The sequence below is a fragment of the Amblyraja radiata genome, chromosome 13, assembly GCF_010909765.2.
Source record: "Amblyraja radiata isolate CabotCenter1 chromosome 13, sAmbRad1.1.pri, whole genome shotgun sequence".
NCBI lineage: Eukaryota > Metazoa > Chordata > Chondrichthyes > Rajiformes > Rajidae > Amblyraja > Amblyraja radiata.
In genome coordinates, this window is record NC_045968.1 from 27,468,008 (window position 1) to 27,489,227 (window position 21,220).

The window sequence follows — 21,220 nt, forward strand, 5'->3', positions numbered from 1 at the left end:
CACAGGTGGGAGAACTCTGACCGAGCTCTCAATACCTGCCAGCCTTTGCTAGGAATCCGAGAGTAGTCTAGAGGAACATCTTGAAACATATCATCCTTAGGGGAATTGACAGGGTTGATATCAAGATGTTTTCACGTGGGAGAGTCTTGAATGAGGGAATGTGGTTACATAGTTAGAGGGCAGTCATTTAAAACTGAAATTTCTTCACACAGAAGGCGGCCAGTCCCTTATTCTCTATCCCACAGGGTTGCAGGGACTGGTTCAATGGAAAGATTTAAATTTGAGATGGATGTATTTCTGAAAGTGAGGGATTGAGGTCTGTGGGGATCTGGTAAAGAGGATTTGTTGAGGCCTGGGGTACATCAGCTATGATCCGATAGAATGATGGAATGCTTGCAGTGCCCTGCTCAAACCTATCCTGCCTATCTATATAACATTATGGGAGACATAGAAAGAGTCAAAGCCTTTTTCTCGGCTGGAGATGTCGAATACTATAAGGTGAGAGAGGGGGTGTTCAAAGCAAATTGACAAGGCAAGCCTTTTACACAGAGTGCGGTTGGGGCCTAGAATGTGCTGCCAGGTGAGGATGTAGAAGCAGATACGACAACAATGTTTAAGAGACATTTAGACAGACACATGAACAGGCAGGGAATGGAGGGATATAGATCATGTATAGGCAAATGGGATTTATTTAAATTGGCATCATGTTCGACACAGACGTCGTAGGCTGAAAGGCTTGTTCCTGTGCTGTACTGGTCCATTTCTATGTGACTATTTTCTAGTGTGTTCATCTTGTGTCCAGAACCAAATATACAAACTGGCTAACAACCACACACCAATATTAGCCAAGAGAGCTTGCAATGGACAAACTAAGTCCTTTAACTAAATACATTACAAACTTTTCCCATGTGTCTGCCTACAGTGATCTTTCTCCACAAGAACACTACACAGTGGAGGTTGTGCCACAGATGGGTCTTAAAGGCCAGGACGATCCTTGGACGGGAATAGCAACGCAATCCCTAATTGTGTGGACACGTAAGTTCTTGCATGGTTTCATTGCAATGTAATGAAAATAATTTAAGAGTCACAATAGTTTTTGTTTAAGTGCAGAAGAAATGGGCTGTAACTCTTCAAGTTGACTGATGCCAAGACGATGTGTACAGTCACCTCTTGGTGTTTTGCTGTGGCTTATCAAACCTTCACGACTCCTCATTTGAGAAAATAACAGACAGCAGTCAAAATAGACCAACTAAGTGGAAATTGTTCCTAGTGTGTGTAGGCATGTGCGGACGCGGTGGGCCGAAGGGCCTGTTTCCACGCTGTATCTCTAAACTAAATCTTAAGTCTATTTCCTTCCTCTTCACTGTTAATCACATGATCAACTCTTGTATCATCTCCAAAATGTCTGACATGTCCCTCATTTAGGCCTAAATGAATATTTTTTATTACAAAATCAAGGGGCCAGATACTGACCTGTGGAACCATACCATTAGCACACAAAACCATAAGATAAATACCATTAGCTTTATGCTATTTAGCAAGTTTTAATCTTCTTTAAAACTTCTTTCTTGGATTCCCTGAACTTCTATGGTTTTCATCAACCTTTTTAAGACATAGGAGCAGAATAAGGTTATTTGGCCCTGTGTTTAAGAAGGAACTGCAGGTGCTGGAAAATCGAAGGTAGACAAAAGTGCTGGAGAAACTCAGCGGGTGCAGCAGCATCTATGGAGCGAAGGAAATAGGGCCGAAACCCTTCTTCAGACTGATGGAGGGAGGGGGGGAGGGAGGGGGGGGGTTAGAAGAAAGGAAAAAGGAAGAGGAGGAGCCCGGGACTCCCATGGCTATCTAGACTACTATACTTCCCACCCTGCTTCTTGTAAGAACTCCATCCCCTACTCCCAATTCCTCCGTCTACGCCACATCTGCTCCCAGGACATCGGAAATGTCCTCATTCTTCGGGGAACGGGGGTTCCCGTCCCCTACTATAGATGAGGCTTGCACCAGGGTCTCTTCCATACCCCATAACACTGCTCTCTCTCCCCATCCCCCCATTCATAACAAGGGCAGAGTCCCCCTAGTCCTCACCTTTCACCCCACTAGCCGTCACATACAACAAATAGTCCTCTATTTGGTCATTTTCGCCACCTCCAATGCGACCCCACCACTCGCCACATCTTCCCATCTCCCCCCCCCGTGTGCTTTCCACAAAGACCGCTCCCTCCGTAACTCCCTTGTCAATTCTTCCCTTCCCTCCCGCACCACCCCCTCCCCGGGCACTTTCCCTTGCAACCGCAAGAGATGCTACACTTGTCGCTTTACCTCCCCCCTCGACTCCATTCAAGGGCCCAACCAGTCCTTGAAATCCATCATCCCACCGTGCCTGAAGTCTGCCACAATCATCCCACTACCAAAAAAGCCTGTTATCAGCGGCCTTAACGACTACCGACCGGTCGCTCTCACACCAGTCATCATGAAGTGTTTCGAGAGGCTGGTCCAGCAGCACATCAAAGCCAGCCTCCCGCCCACCTTCGATCCACACCAGTTTACCTACAGAGCAAATAGGTCCACTGTGGATGCCATCGCCACTGCTCTTCACACTGCACTGACCCACCTCGAACACCAGGGGAGCTATGTGAGGATGCTTTTCATTGACTTTAGCTCCGCCTTCAATACCATCATCCCCAGCAGACTGGTCACCAAACTCATGGATTTAGGACTCTCCCAACCCATCTGCCTCTGGATCAAGGACTTTCTGTCTAACCGCCCCCAGACCGTCAGACTGGGCCATCACCTCTCCACCCCCATCACACTCAGCACCGGCTCCCCACAGGGCTGTGTGCTGAGCCCCCTCCTCTATGCCCTCTACACCCACGATTGTGCCCCCGCCCACTCCACCAACACCATCGTCAAGTTTGCGGACGACACGACTGTGGTTGGACGTATCTCAGGAGGAGATGAGACAGCCTACAGGGAGGAAGTCCAAAGACTGGCAGCGTGGTGTTCAGACAACAACCTCATCCTAAACACCACAAAAACAAAGGAAATTATCATAGACTTCCGTAAGAACAGTGCAGCCCCCAAACCCCTATTCATCAATGGGGACTGTGTGGAAAGGGTCTCAGACTTCAGATTCCTGGGCACACAAATTACGGAGGATCTCTCCTGGACTACAAACACCACCACAGCAGTCAAGAAGGCCCAGCAGCGACTCTACTTTCTGAGGATCCTCAGGAAAAACAATCTGGAGGAGAAGCTGCTGGTGTCCTTCTACCGCTGCTCCATCGAGAGTGTGCTGGCGTACTGTATAACCACATGGTATGCCAGCTGCTCTGCAGCGGACAGGAGAGCCCTTCAAAGGGTCATCAACACCGCACAAAAAATCATTGGCTGCCCACTGCCCTCCCTGAAGGACATCTTCAGCTCTTGCTGCCTTGGCAGGGCAGCCAACATCCTGAAGGACCCTTCCCACCCTGGACACAACCTGTTCCACCTGCTGCCCTCTGGCAGACGGTACAGGTCTTTCAAAACTCGCACAAACAGACTCAGAGACAGCTTCTACCCCATAGCCATACGTGAACTTAACAATGCAAAATAAGAAATAACACTCACATTCAACTGAATGGTTCTACCTCAGCTGCTATTGTTATTTATCTGTCATTGTTTTTTATAAGTATATATTTTTACCTTTTCTTGTATATTTAAAATTGCTCTTGTGAATCGCACCGTGGGATTGACTTTTAAATTTCGTTGTACCATGTGCAATGACAATAAAGAGATTCATTCATTCATTCATTCAGTCATTCCAGGTGCGACAGAGGTTCACCTGCATCTCCTCCAACCTCATCTATTGCATCCGCTGCTCTAGATGTCAGCTGATCTACATCGGTGAGACCAAGCGTAGGCTTGGCGATCGTTTCGCCGAACACCTCCGCTCGGTCCGCATTAACCAACCTGACCCGGTGGCTCAGCACTTCAACTCCCCCTCCCATTCCAAATCCGACCTCTCTGTCCTGGGCCTCCTCCATGGCCAGAGTGAGCACCACCGGAAATTGGAGGAACAGCACCTCATATTCCGCTTGGGCAGTCTGCACCCTAGTGGTATAAACATTGAATTCTCCAATTTCCGGTAGCCCTTGCTGTCTCCTCCCCTTCTCAGCTCTCCCTCAGCCCTTGGGCTCCTCCTCTTCCTTTTTCCTTTCGGGCTCCTCCTCTTCCTTAGTCCCCTTGAAATGAATGCTCCATTTGGTGGATCCATCGGGGGAGACACCTTGCATGCTACTCAATACCATGCCTAATTATTGATAATTATTGATAAAAATGAGCTCAGCCCCCAACCAAGGTATCTTTGGAAAAATTCCCCTCCTGATCCCAGGCCAACATTCCTGATGAAAACCTTCCACCTCACCCATGCTTGGCCACTTATTTATCTTGGTGGCCCAAGTCTAGTTCCAATCCTGAGAAATAACTCTAATGAAATGGACACCAGCCAAAGTGCAGTTGTGTACGTGGTAAATGCCATGTGGTGGAGATTCTAGGCATATTGGCAGTCAACCATGGCTACTAGTGATGGCTGAGTGGTTTAAGGGACACCACAAATAAAAGCTCTCCATGTGCTTCTCCCACAGGACCACTCCCTCCTCACAATCTTGTGCTGGCTGGAGTCACAACAACCACGGCAAAACTCCATTGGAACAACCCCCCATCTGGCTCTAGCAATGGCTTCATCTTGAATATCACAACCAACCACAACTTAAAAAGCCGCCACCTTCCCAATGGAAAGTTAACCACGTACAACGTGCGCAATCTGGAGATGGGACGAAGATACAACCTGGCGCTAATGAGAGTGCTGAACACGGAGAGGGGCAAGCTGGTTAGTGACCCAGCCCATCTGACCTTCAGCACAGGTACATACAAGCAGCAGAGTGCCTGATTATTGAGTAAACTGAGGATATGCGAACAGATACATGGGAATGAAGGGATGGTACATTCTGGGAAATGGAGGGAACCGGAAAACATAAATGTCTGGGAGGGAAGTGGATAACAAAAGAATATAGATCCAGAGAGGCGGACTGGATTATACACTGCAGGTAGCAGTGATAAAGATTGGGTTCATAGCAGGAAGCTGGGAAATAGACTTAGAAGTATATGGGACTAGGGGAGATTATGTGTTCGGCACGGACTAGAAGGGTCGAGATGGCCTGTTTCCGTGCTGTAATTGTTATATGGTTATATGGTTATAATTCGAAGGGGACGTTAGTTGATAGGAAATTTGCCTGGTAAAAGAAGGAAAAAGAGAGTGGATATATGGTAAGATGAGGGAAAGCTAATTATATAGGCCAAGGTCTAGAATGTGGAGGAAACTGGTGCACTGACTAACTTAAGATAAAGAATACAGGCCATGGAAGGGTGGACGAGAGGATATGTGACCTTGGAAGAGTCTAAGACTATGTGCATGTGATGCTACCATTGCTCCTCCGATTTCTGAACCCTCTCCCCATTTAGAAAGCAGTTTATGCTTTTATTCCTTCTACCAAAGTGCATGACCATACACTTTGCTTCATTTGCCATTTCTTTGCCCACTCTCCCAACCTGTCCAAGTCCTTCTACAAACCAAAGATCTGCAGAAGATGGGGTAACAAAGAGATTGTAGATTGAAGAGTAGGATGGAAATGAGAAGGTCCAGACCAGAATGATGATATCCTCACACTCAGAGATGTTGCCGGCCCAACAAATGATTCAACTTTCATCACAAAAGAAAGTGGAAAATGTTAAGGATTCTCATTGAGTCGGGCAGAATTTGTGGGGAGAGAAGCAGTTAACATTTCAGACTGATGGCTTTTCAACAGAATTGGGAGAAAGATAAATAATATTTATTTTTAATTAAATGAGTATGTATATGGTGCCTATTCTACCTATGGGTGTAGTTCATTTACTGCAATCATTAAAGCCAAGCTTTTCACTGTAACCTCAGGTGGGTAGAGGTAAATGGCAGGATTTTCAAGTGTACAGCGCACCTTGAAGATGTCTCGGTGACTTGAATGTCATTTCTCCAGTGGGATTAATGAAATGGAATGGCACTAATAATCACCTTGCACCTTTGTTAGTGGGAACCCACAGTAGCACAAGCCAAAGGGAAGGTCATGGGAAAGGCAAGGCCAAGTCAGAGCCTGTCAATGTAGGAGTGCACAACAACCTGCTGCATATCACAACACAACCTGATGAGGAGGCCGAAATCAACAACAGGAGCTACGAAGACAATTCCCAAGTCATAAGGTAGGTGCATTGTTTAACTCCTTCAAAATGTCTTTATTCCTCTTCCCTCTTGCTTCATGCCCTTGATTGAAGAGTACTCCAATGTGCAGGACTCATCAAGGTCATAAAGGGCAAGGTCAAAGATGAGGCTCAGACGTAAGACGTCCCGCAGTTTTGACGGAGGAAAAATAATTCGTAGCAGGAGGTGTTATGCCTGTAAGCCCCTTTGATGTTCACAGTCGCCCAGCAGCAGTCAATAATACCCAGATCCTGGAATGGTCAGGGGTTTTTGTTGACAATATGTTGCAACCAAAGTTAGAGCAACAGGCCAACTAAGCCGTGACTAAATCAGAAAAAATTGCAGAATGGTTAGCTGTTTCCCCTCAGAGTTGATGGACATAAAAAATTGGGATGAGAAGGAAGCATCAAAATCTCTGAAACCTCAATGTCAGCAATGATCCTTGAAAACATCCACAACATGTGTACCATTAAGGAACTAGACAATAACTGACTTCCAGAGGTTCCTTGTGAATTTTAATTGATCAAGATTTAAGGTAGAATTGCCTTGGTAGTAGATTTAAATGTTTAATAAGATTTGATTAAGGAGCAATGGTCAGTTGCTTTAAATCAAGCTTTAAGAATTTTCAGCCTGGAAGTATTTCATCAAGTAATGTAGAGATCCTTTTATTTGGCTTGAAACTAGACACTGGCCTAAGGAATGATAGTGGGATTAGGCTGGGAATGTGTGATGGACACTGAAGAAGGAATTTTACTCCTTATCTAAACAGGTATAGTTGTCAGAGTCATAGAGTGATATAGTGTGGAAACAGACCCTTCGATCCAACTCGCCCACACAGGCCAATAATGTCCCATCTACCCTTGTCTCACTTGCCTGCGCTTGGTCCATAACCCTCCAAACCTGACCTATCCATGTACGTGCCCAACTGTTTCGTAAACGATGGGATAGTCCCAGCCTCAACTACCTCCGCTGGCATCTTGTTCCATGCAGCCAAACTTTTTTGTGAAAAAGTTACCCCTTGGATTCCTATTAAATCTTTTCCCCTTCACCTTGAACCTTTGTCCTATGGTCCTTGATTGCCTTACTCTGGGTAAAAGACTGTGCATCTACCTGGTCTATTCCTCTCATGATTTTGTATACCTCTATAAGATTTCGCCTCATCCTCCTACACCATGGAATAGAGACCCAGCCTATTTAATCTCTCCCTATAGCTCACATCCTCTAGTCCTGGCAACATCCTTGTAAATCTTTGTTCTCTAGGAGATTGAGGACTTAACATGGCAAGTATTTTGAATGCATTCATTGTATTTTAAAATCAATGGCATGACCAACCTTTAGTCCCTGAGTCAAATTGGCCTTGACAAGTCCATATAAACGTGTTTCGAAGAAGGGTCCCAATCTGAAATGTTACCTTTCCTTGTTCTCCAGAAATGCTACCTGACCCGTTGAGTTACTCATGCACTTTGTGTTTTTTATTGACATGTCATTATTTTCTTGACTTAATAATGAGGAAATGCAATATCTACCAAGTCAGGATGGTGTGTAATTTGGTAGGAAAATTGGCGTGAGTGTTATTTCTCTGTATCTATTGATCTTCGAGGTGGTAGAGACTAGTATGGCAAAGCTCAGATAAACCACTAAGTGATTGTTTGGGCATCTCAATGGTTCACCATCTGTTCTCCTGGTGATGTTTGATGTATTTCCTTTCAACTCACCAAGTTCCTAGTTCCAGCCTTCTCATCTGACTCTGCGGTTCAGGCTCACTTGCTCCAGACTTACTGGGGCTTCTTTTTGATTTTCCATGCTCTCTTTAAACTGACCTGGATTCCATCTCTCATGCTCCCTTTACACTTACAGAATACACTAGAAACATTATTATATTACTGTGCAACATATAAACAGGGTCAATTAGGAGTGTTGGAGTATAGGCAATCCCCATATTATCTCTAGGGGGCGGACAAGGGATTTGCATTCCCAGAAAACCATCCGCATCACGATTTTCCAGAACACAAAGTCTGATCATCTGTGTATTCGCCATAAAATAAAAATTGACACACAAATATTGTGAGAGCGAGGTTTACGTTGTATTTTAGATTTGTGGGCAGTGATTTGTGAATACTGCAGGGGTGAATTTCTGTAACTCGAGCGGCCATAACACTGAGTGTCGTGGAAAAGGCATTAATTCTTCCCGAAAACATCCAAGGTCTTGAGTGTGTTGGGTTCTCTGGGCTTTATTGTACTGAGAAGTAGTATTGCTGGGTTGCTGCAGTGCAACTATGGTTTGCTGTTGTGGAGGGAGGGAGTGAATGCTTAAGGTAGTGGATGGTTACATTGCCCTGAATAATGGCTTGCTGCTTGAATGTTGTTGAAACTGCCCTCATCTAGGAAAGCAGTGAGTATTCCATCACATTCCTGACCTGTGCCACTAGAGATGATGGAAAGCCTTTGGGAAACCAGGATGTTGGTCTCTTGCGGAGTGATTTTAGCATGCATTTACCATGACTGTACATGGCCCTGGAGAACATGAGCCAGTGTGGAGGAATATTCAACTTGCAGTTAACACGAACATGAGTGCACAAGGCAACATATTTGTATAATACTGCTTTTAGTTATCACAGTTGTTCAGCAGTAAAACGTCAAAGATATTGGTATTCAATAAAGATCCAAAAATAAATCATGTTGCATTTAATTTTCAGATACTCGGAGATGGTGGACGGAAGAGGCAGAATCAGTGCCACATTTGGCAATCTACAGCCCAAACCAATAACTCACCGAGCATGTAGGTACCAGAACACAAGCGATTTGCAGTGCCTTGTTCATTTTAATATTTCAGGCATTGATTCTTAAAGATACAACAACGTTTTTATTTTAGCATGTAGAAACAATGCAAGGTGCTTTGCAGAAGCAGAATCAATTAAACAAAAATGTAATAGAAGATATTAGGAAGAGAGGGACTAACACAGTGCATGGGCGGCATGGTGGCACAGCGGTAGAGTTGCCGCAATACGGCGCCAAAGATCCGTGTTTGACCCTGACTATGGATGCTGTCTGTGGGGAGATTGTACGTTCTCCCCGTGACCTGCATGGGTTTTCTCCGAGATCTTCAGTTTCCTCCCACACTCCAACGATGTACCGGTTTGTAGGTTAATTGGCTTGCAATAAATGTAAATTGTCCCTGGTGTATGTAAGATAGTGTTAATGTGCGGGGATCGATGGTTCGGTGTGGACTCGTTGGGCCTAAGGGCCTGTTTTGCCGCTGTTTCTCTAAACTAAAATAAACAAAACAGATTAGTCTAAGGCGATTTCATTTTGGGTACCATCTTTTATCTTTGGTAACTTTATTGTTATCCCATTTAGATATTTTCAAAATCACTGAACCATCAAATAGATCATCTGCAAATTGGCCCACTAAAATTCATTTTATTACTTTCCCGAACAGCTCCAGAGCCTCCAATTCAACTAGAAAACTTGGAGGAATCGACTAATCGAATCAGTCTGGCCCTGGAGACGCAAGAGTCTGAGGCCAATGCCAAGTCTGAGACCAACAGCAAGCCCGGTAGGTACTTGATGTGTACCTGTGGGTATCTCTTAACCTGAGTAATGGCATGCAGAGATTAGCAGTTTATTTTAATAAGAACACCATAAAGGTCAAGGTAGGTGCAGAATAATCCATGAGAAAAAACAAGAAACTTCTAGGTTCAATTATTGGCTCTGAGTTGACGGAGCAATGGGGAGTCAAATAACTTCATATCCCTCTCATGTCAAAAGTTAGAGGACATTAAATGAGCTTAAAGCAATCCTTCAGCCAGAGCCACACTAGACTCACAGCATAGAGGCCTCAACGCCAAGAATACTATTTTTAAATTCTGAAAATGTTCACAAAGGCAAAGGGAGTTTCAATGACTGTTTCGATATGAAGGTAGAATAATGGAGGATTGGAAGGAATTTGATGAGTTTGCATTTGTAGCAGCATGAGTGTCAAGCATATGGAAAATGTGGGAAGGGAAACCACAAAAAAGCACATGAGTAAGAGAGGTGCTGGTATCTGAGCTGGGACAGTCTATGTGGGTGACAGAAGGACTGGGTATCTGGGATTACGCGTGGGGGTGAGGGAGGGGCTGGTGTCCTGGAGAGGGATGGTCTTTATTGGGGAGGAGGGGAGCTGTTATCTCAGAGTGGAATGAGAGTGCAAGGATGGAATTGGCAGCTTTTATTTCAAAATCCCAATCTACAACTTCTCTATTTGCAGATGACCACCAGGAATGTTCCTCAAACCCCTGTAAAAATGGAGGGACTTGCGTGAAGGGGATGAACTCATATCTGTGCGACTGTGAAGCAGGGTTCAAGGGAAAATACTGTGAATTGTGTAAGGAAAGATTATGAGTCTAACATCCATTAGATTTTTTGTGTACTTTACTCTGAAGGTAATATCAAACTGATACTAACTAATTAAATGGAACTCAGTCTGGAGAAGTGTTCGATAATGCAATGGAGAAAATAAGCAAGTAAAGAAATAACAATGAAACTGAGTAAAGGAAAGGCCTTGGTAGAATGGTGTTAAGACAACACCGCCTCCCTCAATGTCTGCAGAATGAATGAGCTGTTCGTCGACTTCAGGAAGCAAGGCAGAGTGACATCCCTGTCAGTATTAATGGTGTTAAAGTGGAGATCGTCAAGAGCTTCAAGCGTAAATATAACTGACAATTTCTCCTGGTCCCACCACATTAATGCTGTAGCCAAGAAAGCACAACACCGCTTTCACCTTTAGAATACTAAGGAAATTTGGCAAGTCTCCAATTACTCTAACCAATTTCCACAGATGTGCCATAGAAAGCATCTGATCTTGGTTCAGCAACTTGAGCCCCCTGGAGAGGAAAAGACTACAAAAAGTAGTAAACACTGCCCAGTCCATCATCGGCTCTGACCTCCCATCCATCGAGGGGATCTATCGCGGTCGCTGCCTCAAAAAGGCTGGCAGTATCATCAAGGACCCACACCATCCTGGCCACACACTCATCTCCCTGCTACCTTCAGGTAGAAGGTACAGGAGCCTGAAGACCGCAACGACCAGGTTCAGGAATAACTACTTCCCCACAGCCATCAGGCTTGGCTCGGACAAAACTCTGAACATTAATAGTAAGATTAAACGAGAACTTACCAGTTTGAAGTTTGATCGTTATTTTATGAGGAGTAACGTTGAGGGAATACGTGAAGAACCCCGCCAGGACGCATGCGTGTCATTCTTCAAAGCAGCCGTGTGAAATCACAGATAACTGTAATGACTAAACTTAGTAAGATTAGAGAAGAGATACCAGTTGAGTATATGATCAAGGGTGGGAGCGGAGGGCACGTATTCCCTCAACGTTACTCCTCATAAAATAACGATCAAACTTCAAACTGGTAAGTTCTCGTTTAATCTTACTATTTTACTTCGGAGTCACGTGAGTGACTACGTGAAGATTTTAAAGCTCTGTGATTTCATGCCGTGGAAACGAGTCCATGCATCACATCTGCCTTGATTATGGGGTGAATAGAGTTAACATCATTAGACATCAATACGATATTGAAACCCAACGATAAATATATTAACACCAATTATTGCCTCTATGGGGTAAATTATATTACAGAACTTAAATTTGTTTCTGCAAATGTTCCAGGTTCAATGACTGGTTTGTTATAAAGTCGTTGGAAAGTTTCCTCCGTTGACCATCCTGCTGTCTTGAGGATTTGGTCCATAGGAACGTCCAACTTCATAGCTGCCGATGTAGCTGCAGCCCTGGTGGAGTGAGATTTTAAAATGCTAGTGTCTACTCCAGCCTTTATTAGGACCTGTTTTAGCCATCTAGAGATGGTCCGGACTGTCACTGTTTTGAGTGGCTGTTTGTAGCTGATTAAAGTGACATATCTTTCCCTCGGATGATCTTAGTATACTCCATATATAATAGTAAGTGTGTTACAATACAGAGACGACCGTCTGTCGGGTAGGCCCTGAATTCTGTTTTTAGGCCTGCTGACCCCTGTCTGTTCTCTTTGACTATTTCATTGATGTGAAAAGTTAAATTTCCAGATGAAATAATCATGTTGTCCAGCCTTAGTTTCTGTAGTGGCTAGACCCTTTGTGCCGTGACCAAGGCCATCAGCATGACTGTTTTCATAGTCAGTTTCTGTAGGGACAGAGCTGTAGCTGGAGACCAGTTTCTTAACATGGTCAGTACAATGCTCACATCCCATATTTGGGAGTACCTGGTTCTTGGGGATTAACATTAAAATGCCCCTCATGAGTTTGGTTACCAGGGTGTGTCCCAACAGAATGCCGCTCTGTTCCTTGCGACAGGTATGTTGACAGAGCACTTCTGGCGCAGTTGATGGCACTATGACTGAGCCTCTCATCGTAATGGAGGCTTGCCAGGAATTCCAGAACAGACGTGATGTTCATAGATCTGTGGGTGATGTTTATTGTTGTGACAGTACTTCCTATTTCTTCAAGACACCAAGTACTGTTTTTTGGTCGACTGTCTGTGGGCCGCTGAAATAATATCCACTGGTCGGTCCGTCAGTCCCAGGTGTAGTAGAGGTGCTTTCAACTCTATAAATTAATAGGTTTATATAATTATGACATGGGTAACTACCCCTTGTTGCGGGAAGAACCAGTAAATTAGGTCTATGATGGATGGTAATGCATGGTTCTAAAACCATGTCGTGCATCACCGGGACCCATGGTTGAGTAGGCCAATCGGGTACTATCAAAATGTCAGACGTGGAGTCTACTGTATATTCCTAAATACCCGACTGATGAGGCAGAAGAGGGAATGCATAAATAAATAATCCCCCAATGCAGCGAAAATGCATCTGTAGCCACTGCCCCAGGTTCTGGTTCCCATGAACATAATTCGATAACTGGTGAGAGCATGGATGCGAATGGGTCGATATCTGGTGTTCCATACCGTGCTGTAATTTCAGCAATACATTTTTTATCCAACATCCATTCAGTGTTTTTCATAGAATTAGAGTGACCTGTTGTCTGCCACTAAATTCAGTTTACCTGGTAAGTAGGTAGCTGATATCCAAATATCTCTCTGGATACACTATGCCAAATTGTGTTGGTCAGATTGTCACATGATGTCGATATGTTTCCACCCATATGGTTGATATATGCTACCACGGTGGTGTTGTCAATTTGTAGTCTAACATGCTGGTGATATAACCCAGAACAATATGACTTAAAGCCATGGAATGCACTCAACATTCCCAGGTAGTTTATGCCCAGTGTTTGTAATAATGATGCCTCCTGTGCATTCCATCTCCGCCACAGCTGGAGATGGAATTGGTAGCATCCCATCCAAGTGCACTGGCATCAGTATGTAGTTCCATAGACGGGTAGCTGATAATGTTTGGATCGGAACAATGCCTAATGTTATGTTTCCACCATTATAGTTCCATTGTGGCCTCTGTTGGTAGCTTCATTGGTCTGTCAGAATGACTCCCATAATTTTTGAGTGCACGAATGTTTGCCCTCTGTAATTTTTGATAATGTAAAGGTCCGATTTGTGTGGCTGGAAACGCAGCCACTATAATGCCAATTATTCTTGCTACCAGTCTGATGGATGGTTTTGTTTTGCTGCAAGCCTCCATTAAGGCTGTAACCTTTTCTTTCGGCAAAGGCACTTACATGTGAACTGTTAAAGGTGAACCGCAGATGATCCATTGTGGTAAATAACATCTGTGGTCACCTCTAATGGGTACTGTATAGTAAGCATTTTTTAATACGATGCTTGCCATGTAGTAACCTAGGAATCAATTGCTTAGCAGTAACAAAGGTTCCCATCTAGTAATGAATATAAAGTACGAAAGTGTTCAAATTAGTCAAATCTATGATGATGTGGCAACCACCATCTATTTTATGATAAAGATTTTGGACACGAATTCCTGTGATTCGTGTTGGATATCCTCCATTACTCCTTTTTATATGGGCACTGTAGTTCAGTATGCGCTTTTGATTTTGATTTTTCTTTTTTTTTTTTTTCTTTGCCTGTAAGCACGAACATTCGGTTCGGTACATGCTGAACTGGAGGATTATGTTTTGTATAAATGCTATGGTATAACCCTATACTTCTGAAAATATAAGTGTCGGTAGTTAATTTATTCCATGCATCCAGATAGAATTGTAATCTCCCGCCAACCTCGTAAGGAACCAGACCCACCTTCCTGCATGGTTACTATTAGTAGGTTTGTTACTTTTTCGGCATCCTCTGTGGACGTTGAGGTGCCGGTGTCTGGATCTGTAGTTGGGTCGGTGTTGAGGATTAGCGCATTCCCCAGGAAGTAGTTTTTAGACGTTGCTTTAATGAGCCCCAGGGTTTTACCCTCTTTGTCAAGTTCTTTTACCTGTTTTGATAAGTTGCCTCCAAATAGTAATATTGGTTGTTTGGAGGTTCCAGGTTTGCATAGGCCTGCAAATTAGGGTCTAAAGCCGGTTGGATGGCACCTCTTCCTAATGCTGTTTACTCATATTGGTAGTTGCAAAATAAAGCCAGTGCATCCTGGTGATCTTGTGTCATGTCTTATTTGTTTATTGTGCGGGCGAAACCCGTAATTCCCGTGTTAGGACTTTCAGAACTGTCTGTTGTTTCAAGTCCCTGGCCCTGCCATGTTTTCAAATACACTGGTTAATACTGGGAACATTCAGTGTTTTGCAGTTCCCTGATGGTAAGTGTCTTCCAATAGGTTTTCTTGCACCCCATGTGCACTAGGGGTATGTTCTGCACCCCTCTTCAGGTTCAGCCCAGAATTGACCCCCTATACTCCCCTCTGATGAGGGAGAAACACTGTGCAGCCCTACAAGAGGTACTGCTGTAGGACTTACTAGCTGCCCCCTGTGACTAGTCTCCATCTCCCGGAGCCTGCCACTTACCTGCTCCAACAGCCGCTCCAGCTGGCTCTGATGCTCTCGGGCACTGGCCACCTCATGGTCACTGGCCGTCGCGGCTGCTCCTGAAGCCGCTACTCCTGAAGCCGCTCCTGCTCCAGTTCCTGCAGTCAGCCCAGGATTGACCTTCCGTGCTCCCCTCTGATGAGGGAGAACACTGTGCAGCCCCACAAGAGGTACTGCTGTGGGGCTTACTAACTGCCCACTGTGGCTAGCCTCCATCTCCCGGAGCCTGCCACTCCCGGAGTATTTCCTCCAGCAGCCGCTCCAACTGGCTCTTATGCTCACGGGCACTGGCCGTCGCGGCTGCTTGAAGCTGGTCCTCCTGCAGCCGCTCCAACCGGCTCCAATGCTCACGGGCACTGGCCGTCGCGGCTGCTTGAAGCTGTTCCTCCTGCAGCCGCTCCAACCGGCTCCAATGCTCACGGGCACTGGCCGTCGCGGCTGCTTTGTTCCCTGCTCCCAGCCGCTCCAACCGGCTCCAATGCGCACGGGCACTGGCCGCTCGCGGCTGCTCCTAAAGCCGCTCCAACCAGCTCCATTGCTCACGGGCACTGGCTGCTCGCGGCTATTCAGAGTCGGACTCATCGGAGTCAACGACTCTGTTAGTTTTTTGCTTCGCTCTACCGCCCGGCCGTGGCCGATGCAGGAGCGAAGTCGGGCACAGCTGTTCCCATTACGGGAGATTGGCGTGCCGTTGGCTGCTGCTGCCGGCTGCCCGCAACTCCGCGGTTCCCCCCCCGCCAGCTTTTCCGCAGCCTTCGTGGATCTGGTCCATGTCTCCACCTGTAAGGTAAGTGGAAGGAACGCAGAGTCTCCTTACCTGCTGTTCCCGACTTTCAAATTCTTGCCGCTAAGGGGAACGTCGTTCCCCCTTCTGTGACTCGTTGCAATGCGTGTAGCGATATGACACGCATGCGTCCTGGCGGGGTTCTTCACGTAGTCACTCACGTGACTCCGAAGTAAAATAGCCCATTATCTGTTATTTGCACTTTATCAGTTTATTTATTCATGTGTGAATATATATTATATAATGGTATATGGACACACTGATCTGTTTTGTAGTCATGCCTACTATGTTTTGTTGTGCTGAAGCAAAGCAAGAATTTCATTGTCCTATCGGGGACACATGACAATAAACTCTCTTGAATCTTGAATCTTGAATCTGGATGCACCATAGCTCAATATAGTGACTGCTCTGCCAAGACTGCAAGAAAGTGCAAAAAATGGTGAACGGTGCCCATCCAGCACGTAAACCAATATCTCCCACCTTTGACCCTGTCTACACTTCACGCTGATTTGAAAAAGCTAAAAATATAATCATGGACCACCGACATCTAAGTCATTTCCTCTTCTCCCATCTACCATCAAGCAGAAGATACAAAAGTTTGAAAGCACGTACTGTAGTAGATATTATTTTCTGTAGTAAATGTATCTTATATAATCTGTATTTAAAAGTAGTTTTGAAAGCACGTACTACAGGTGCACAACCTTTTATCCGAAAGCCTTGGGACCAGACACTTTTCGTAATTCAGAATTTGTCGGTCTTCGGAATGGAATTTTTTTAGCGTAGATTTTAATGGCTGGCTCAGTGGTAGAGTGCTCGGCTCATATCCGCAAGGTCGCGAGTTTGCGCCTTGATCCTGGCAGTTACTCGATCGCGAGTTTGAGTCTTCAATGTCGTTTTTTCTTGCAGAATAAATGTTTGTATGAAATACAGTGTAGGAGAAGTGTACTGACTGTGTGGGCAGAACTTTGGAAGTGATTGCCCACCAGTCTAAAAAGCCGATGTGTCTCCCTGTCCCTGGGATAGCAGGGGGCGATCAAACAGCACAATACCCCCCTCCCCCTCCAACTCCAGAGGAATCCGCTCCCCGATGGGCCGCTACCAAAGATCATAGAGGAGCTCCTCTATGATCTTTGGCCGCTACAGCGACAAGTGGCAGTTCGCCCACAGCCCGAGCTGCGCCCCCTCATCCGCCACCCCAAGAACAAGACGTACCTTGCACACCATCAGCTTCTGCCCCTACGTGTTCCTCTGGAGTTGGAGCGGGGCTGGGCTGGAGTTGCTGCTGGCTGTGGGTCTCTGGGATCTCCGTGCTTGCAGTGGGCCTGGGGGTCGGTGGGCGGCGGTGGGAGCTGTGGACCTACGGACCTACCTCCGTGGAGCTAGCCAGCTTCGGAGTGTGGAGAGTTGCGGGGGCGAGCTGCTGCGACCCGACTCCGGTGGATGGTGACACCGGGAGCTCGCGGGTCTCCGGTGGGAGACTGCTTTGCGGGGCACCGGCAGCGGCGACTTCTCCCGCCCGAATTACGGGGTTGAGAGCAAACATCATAGAGGTTGAGAGTGACCTGGAGGGGGGCCTTACAACGCCCGGCGCGGCTGTAAATTGCCGCGGACTTGCTAGCGCCCGCCGGGGGCTCCAACATCAAGACCGGGGCAGGGCCCTACATCTCCCGGCGTGGCTTTGAGTGGCCGCTCCCCGATGGGCCCCTACGACGCCCCGAGCTGCGCCCCGTCATCCGCAACTCAGGTTCCTCTGTAGTTGGAGTGGGGCTGGGCTGGGCTGCTGTTGGCTGTGGGTGTCTGGGATCTCCGTGCTTGCGGTGGGCCTGGTGGTCGGTGTCCAATTGGTCCTGACACGGTCCTGCTGCAATCGCCGACGTGAAGACAGTGCAAAGCCCCCACGCCGGTGCAATGGGCGGGGAGCTGGAGAGGGGAGGGAAGGGGTCACACACATGGCCGGGAAGCAGAGGGGTGTAGGTGGGGTGATACTGAAGCGAGCGACAATCTGCTGCTGCCTGCCCCGCTGAAACACTGTATATCGTGAGTCTACCGTGGGAACTTTTTAATTCAGCGGGCAGGCAGCAGCATATTGTCAATTATTAACCCTCCCGCGCAATATACCCTCATCTTCTCTTTTATGAATGGGGATTTAGTTCCCCTTTCTTCGAGGACCGACCGGAGGTTCCGCTGTCACCTCTGCGGGCCGCCCTCGGTGAACGTTTTCAAGGACCTTTCTTCAAGGACCGAAAAAATGGCCGCTATTCGGAGGTTTTCGTTATTTGGATCTTCGGATAAAAGGTTGTGCACCTGTAGCAGATTCAAGAACAGCTACTTTCCCTCTGTTCTCATACTCTGGAACAGACCTCCCATATGTCAAGGACGAGTTACCAATCTCCCAATCTACCTCATTGTGGCCTTGCTCTTTTTGCGCATGTACTTTCTCTGTAGCTGTAACCCTATATTCAGCATTCTGCTTCTTTATCTCTTGCACTATATGATGTATGCATGTATGGTACGATTTACCTGGATATCATGCAAAACAAAGTTTATCATGGTACACATGACAATAATAAACCAATACCAATACCATCAATAAATATTGGATATAGGCACAAAAAGCTGGAGTAACTCAGCAGGTCAGACAGCATCTCTAGAGAAAAGGAATAGGTGACATTTCAGGTCAAGACCCTTCTTCAGACTAAGAGTCACGGGAAAGGGAAATAAGAGATATAGATGGTGATATAGAGAGTTATAAAACAAATGAATCAAAGAAAAAAGTTACGATGATGAAGGAGATAGGCCATTGTTAGCTGTGATCTAGGTGAAAACGAGTTACAGACAATGAGACTCATCAAGACGACTTTGAAGCTGGTACAATGATGGGCGGGGGAGGGACGGAGACAGATTACTTAAAGTTAGAAAAATCAATGTTCATACTGCTGGGTTGTAATCTGTCCAAGCAAAATATCAGGTGTTGTTCATATTTCACTTGGGCAGCTAACAACTCTAGTTTTTGTACAATAATGCGGTAAGGATAATGTGCAACCAGAACCTTTCAGTCTAGGGTGAATGTAAATTGAGCCGAATGCTTTTCCGTCTGGAATTTGTTTTTTAAAACTTATTTTATCTTTATTTCAGTTTGCAAGAAACTACCACACCCCTGCACACGCCTATACTCCGAAACTAAATCTATTCCAGTGTGGGAGGACAGTGTCTTCCAGTTTAAGTAAGTTCAGGCAAGTTATTGTTTTGGGAATTCATGTGTTAATGGAATATAACTTGAAAGTTACAGTGCATGTTTGAATAATATTGAGGTTAATTTAAGAAATGCATCAGTAAATAATTCTGTATGGCCATGGAGAGGGAAACATATTAGAACACCTGTTTTTTCCACAATTTAGACATGGATGAGGTAGATGATATTGAATTTTTCTAATCAAAACAAACTAGATGAAAGGGAAACCAGAGGAAGGAACCATGTTGCAGAAGACTGAAGTGGCATAAGTGAAATTTAATAGAATTTTTTTTAATCTGAAGAAGAGTCTCGACCCAAAACGTCACCCAATCCTTCTCTGCAGAGAAGCTGCGTCCCGCAGTTACTCCAGCTTTTTGTGCCTATCTTCGGTTTAAACCAGCATCTGCAGTTCCTTCTTACACATAATTGGGATGGATTGTTTCAGTTTCAGAGAGACTGGATCGGTTATGTTTGTTTTCCCTGGAGCAGAGAAGGCTGAGGTGGACATCTGATGGAACTGTACAAAATTATGAAGAACTTAGACAGAGTGGATAGTGAAGCACCTCTTCCTCATAATGAAGATGTGTAAAACCAGAGGGCATGGTTTAAGTTGAGGAGTGAGAGGATTAGAGAGGATCTCAGCATTTTTTTTTCATCCAGAGGATGGTTGCAATCTGGAACGCATTGCCTGAAAGGCAAATATGCTCACACTATTTAAGAAGGATCTGGATAAATATTTGGATTGCAAAGACATGGAGAGCCATGGCCCAAGTGTTGGACAATGTAATCAACATTTATAAGTACTTGATAGCTGACATGGATATGGCGGGCTGAAGGGCCTGTTTCTGTACTGCATGACCCTATGAAGAAAAACATTGTGGTGTATCTCAGTTTGCTGCTGATACAAACCCAGGTGGAACAGTGATCTGATAGATCAGAAATAATCCACAAAGAACTACATTCAGTTTAAGTGATTGGGCAAGAAGATGACAGATGGGAAATGTGTTAGAAAATGTGTCAATAGGCATTCTGCTTGGAAGACAAAGTAAATCAAAAGGGACCTGAATTATTTAGGAAACAGTTTCATTGGCAAGGGGTAGGAGTTAAAAAAAATTGGGAAGTGTGGCTGAGAAAATATTGAGCTTTTGTTCCCTCCTCCCCACCATCCCCCTTTCACCCTGGTCCTTTTTGCCTCTTCGTACACTCCCATCTCCAAGTCCCCATTTCCCTTTTATTTCATCTCCTTCCCCCTCCCTGTCCTTTCCAATCTATATCTCTCGCTCTGGCATTACATTTCACTCCTGCTCCATGCTCCTTATCCGACTCCCCTTTGTCTCGATCTCACCTCGAGCATCAACAATCTGTTAATCAACCCCTCCCCCTCTCACCTGTATCCAACTATCACTTGCCAGGCTTTATTCCATACATACTTCTCCTTTCCAGCTCCCCCCGCCCCTCCCCCCCCCCCCCTTACTCCAATCAGTTGTTCCCGACCCGAAACATCGCCTATTCATTCTCTCAACAGATGCTGCGTGACTCGCTGAATTCGTCCAGTATTTTATATTTGCTCAATCTGCAGTTTTTCGTGTCTCCATTGGAATACTTTATGTTGTTTTTGTCACTGCACCTAAAGACAGGGGTCAGCGGAGGGTAGATTCACTGGACTGATTCCTGGAAACAAGTGAGCTGGTTGTTTGCAGAGAGATTGAGGACAAAGGGCCTGAAGTGACTGGAGTTTCGAACTGTAGGGATCATTGCACTGCGACACAGAATATACTGTGAGGGATACATTTGTGGGAAGGTCTGGAACCAGAATGAGGAACTTAGATGTTATATGAGAACAAATTTATTTTCAGAGTGGTTGCAAGTCTTCAAAGAGTAAGGAATCCCCCTTCAATATTTTCAAAGCTGTGACTGAATGATATTTTATCACTGAGAGAATCGGGTAATATGGGGTCAGTTGATCTGAAATATGTTCTCAATGTTATTCAGTAAAGAAGC

At 45.5% G+C, this 21,220-nt stretch overlaps 1 protein-coding gene across 1 annotated transcript in view; it reads left to right on the forward strand.

Moving 5' to 3' along the window:
• Window positions 1-21,220, forward strand: part of sned1 (sushi, nidogen and EGF like domains 1) — a 99,113-nt gene that overhangs the window by 69,071 nt on the left and 8,822 nt on the right. Inside the window, exons 20-26 of the mRNA XM_033031519.1 lie at window positions 923-1,035; window positions 4,626-4,904; window positions 6,105-6,273; window positions 8,968-9,050; window positions 9,711-9,827; window positions 10,521-10,637; window positions 19,123-19,210. Coding sequence (XP_032887410.1) covers window positions 923-1,035; window positions 4,626-4,904; window positions 6,105-6,273; window positions 8,968-9,050; window positions 9,711-9,827; window positions 10,521-10,637; window positions 19,123-19,210 — 966 coding nt within the window. The remainder of the gene's footprint in view (window positions 1-922; window positions 1,036-4,625; window positions 4,905-6,104; window positions 6,274-8,967; window positions 9,051-9,710; window positions 9,828-10,520; window positions 10,638-19,122; window positions 19,211-21,220) is intronic.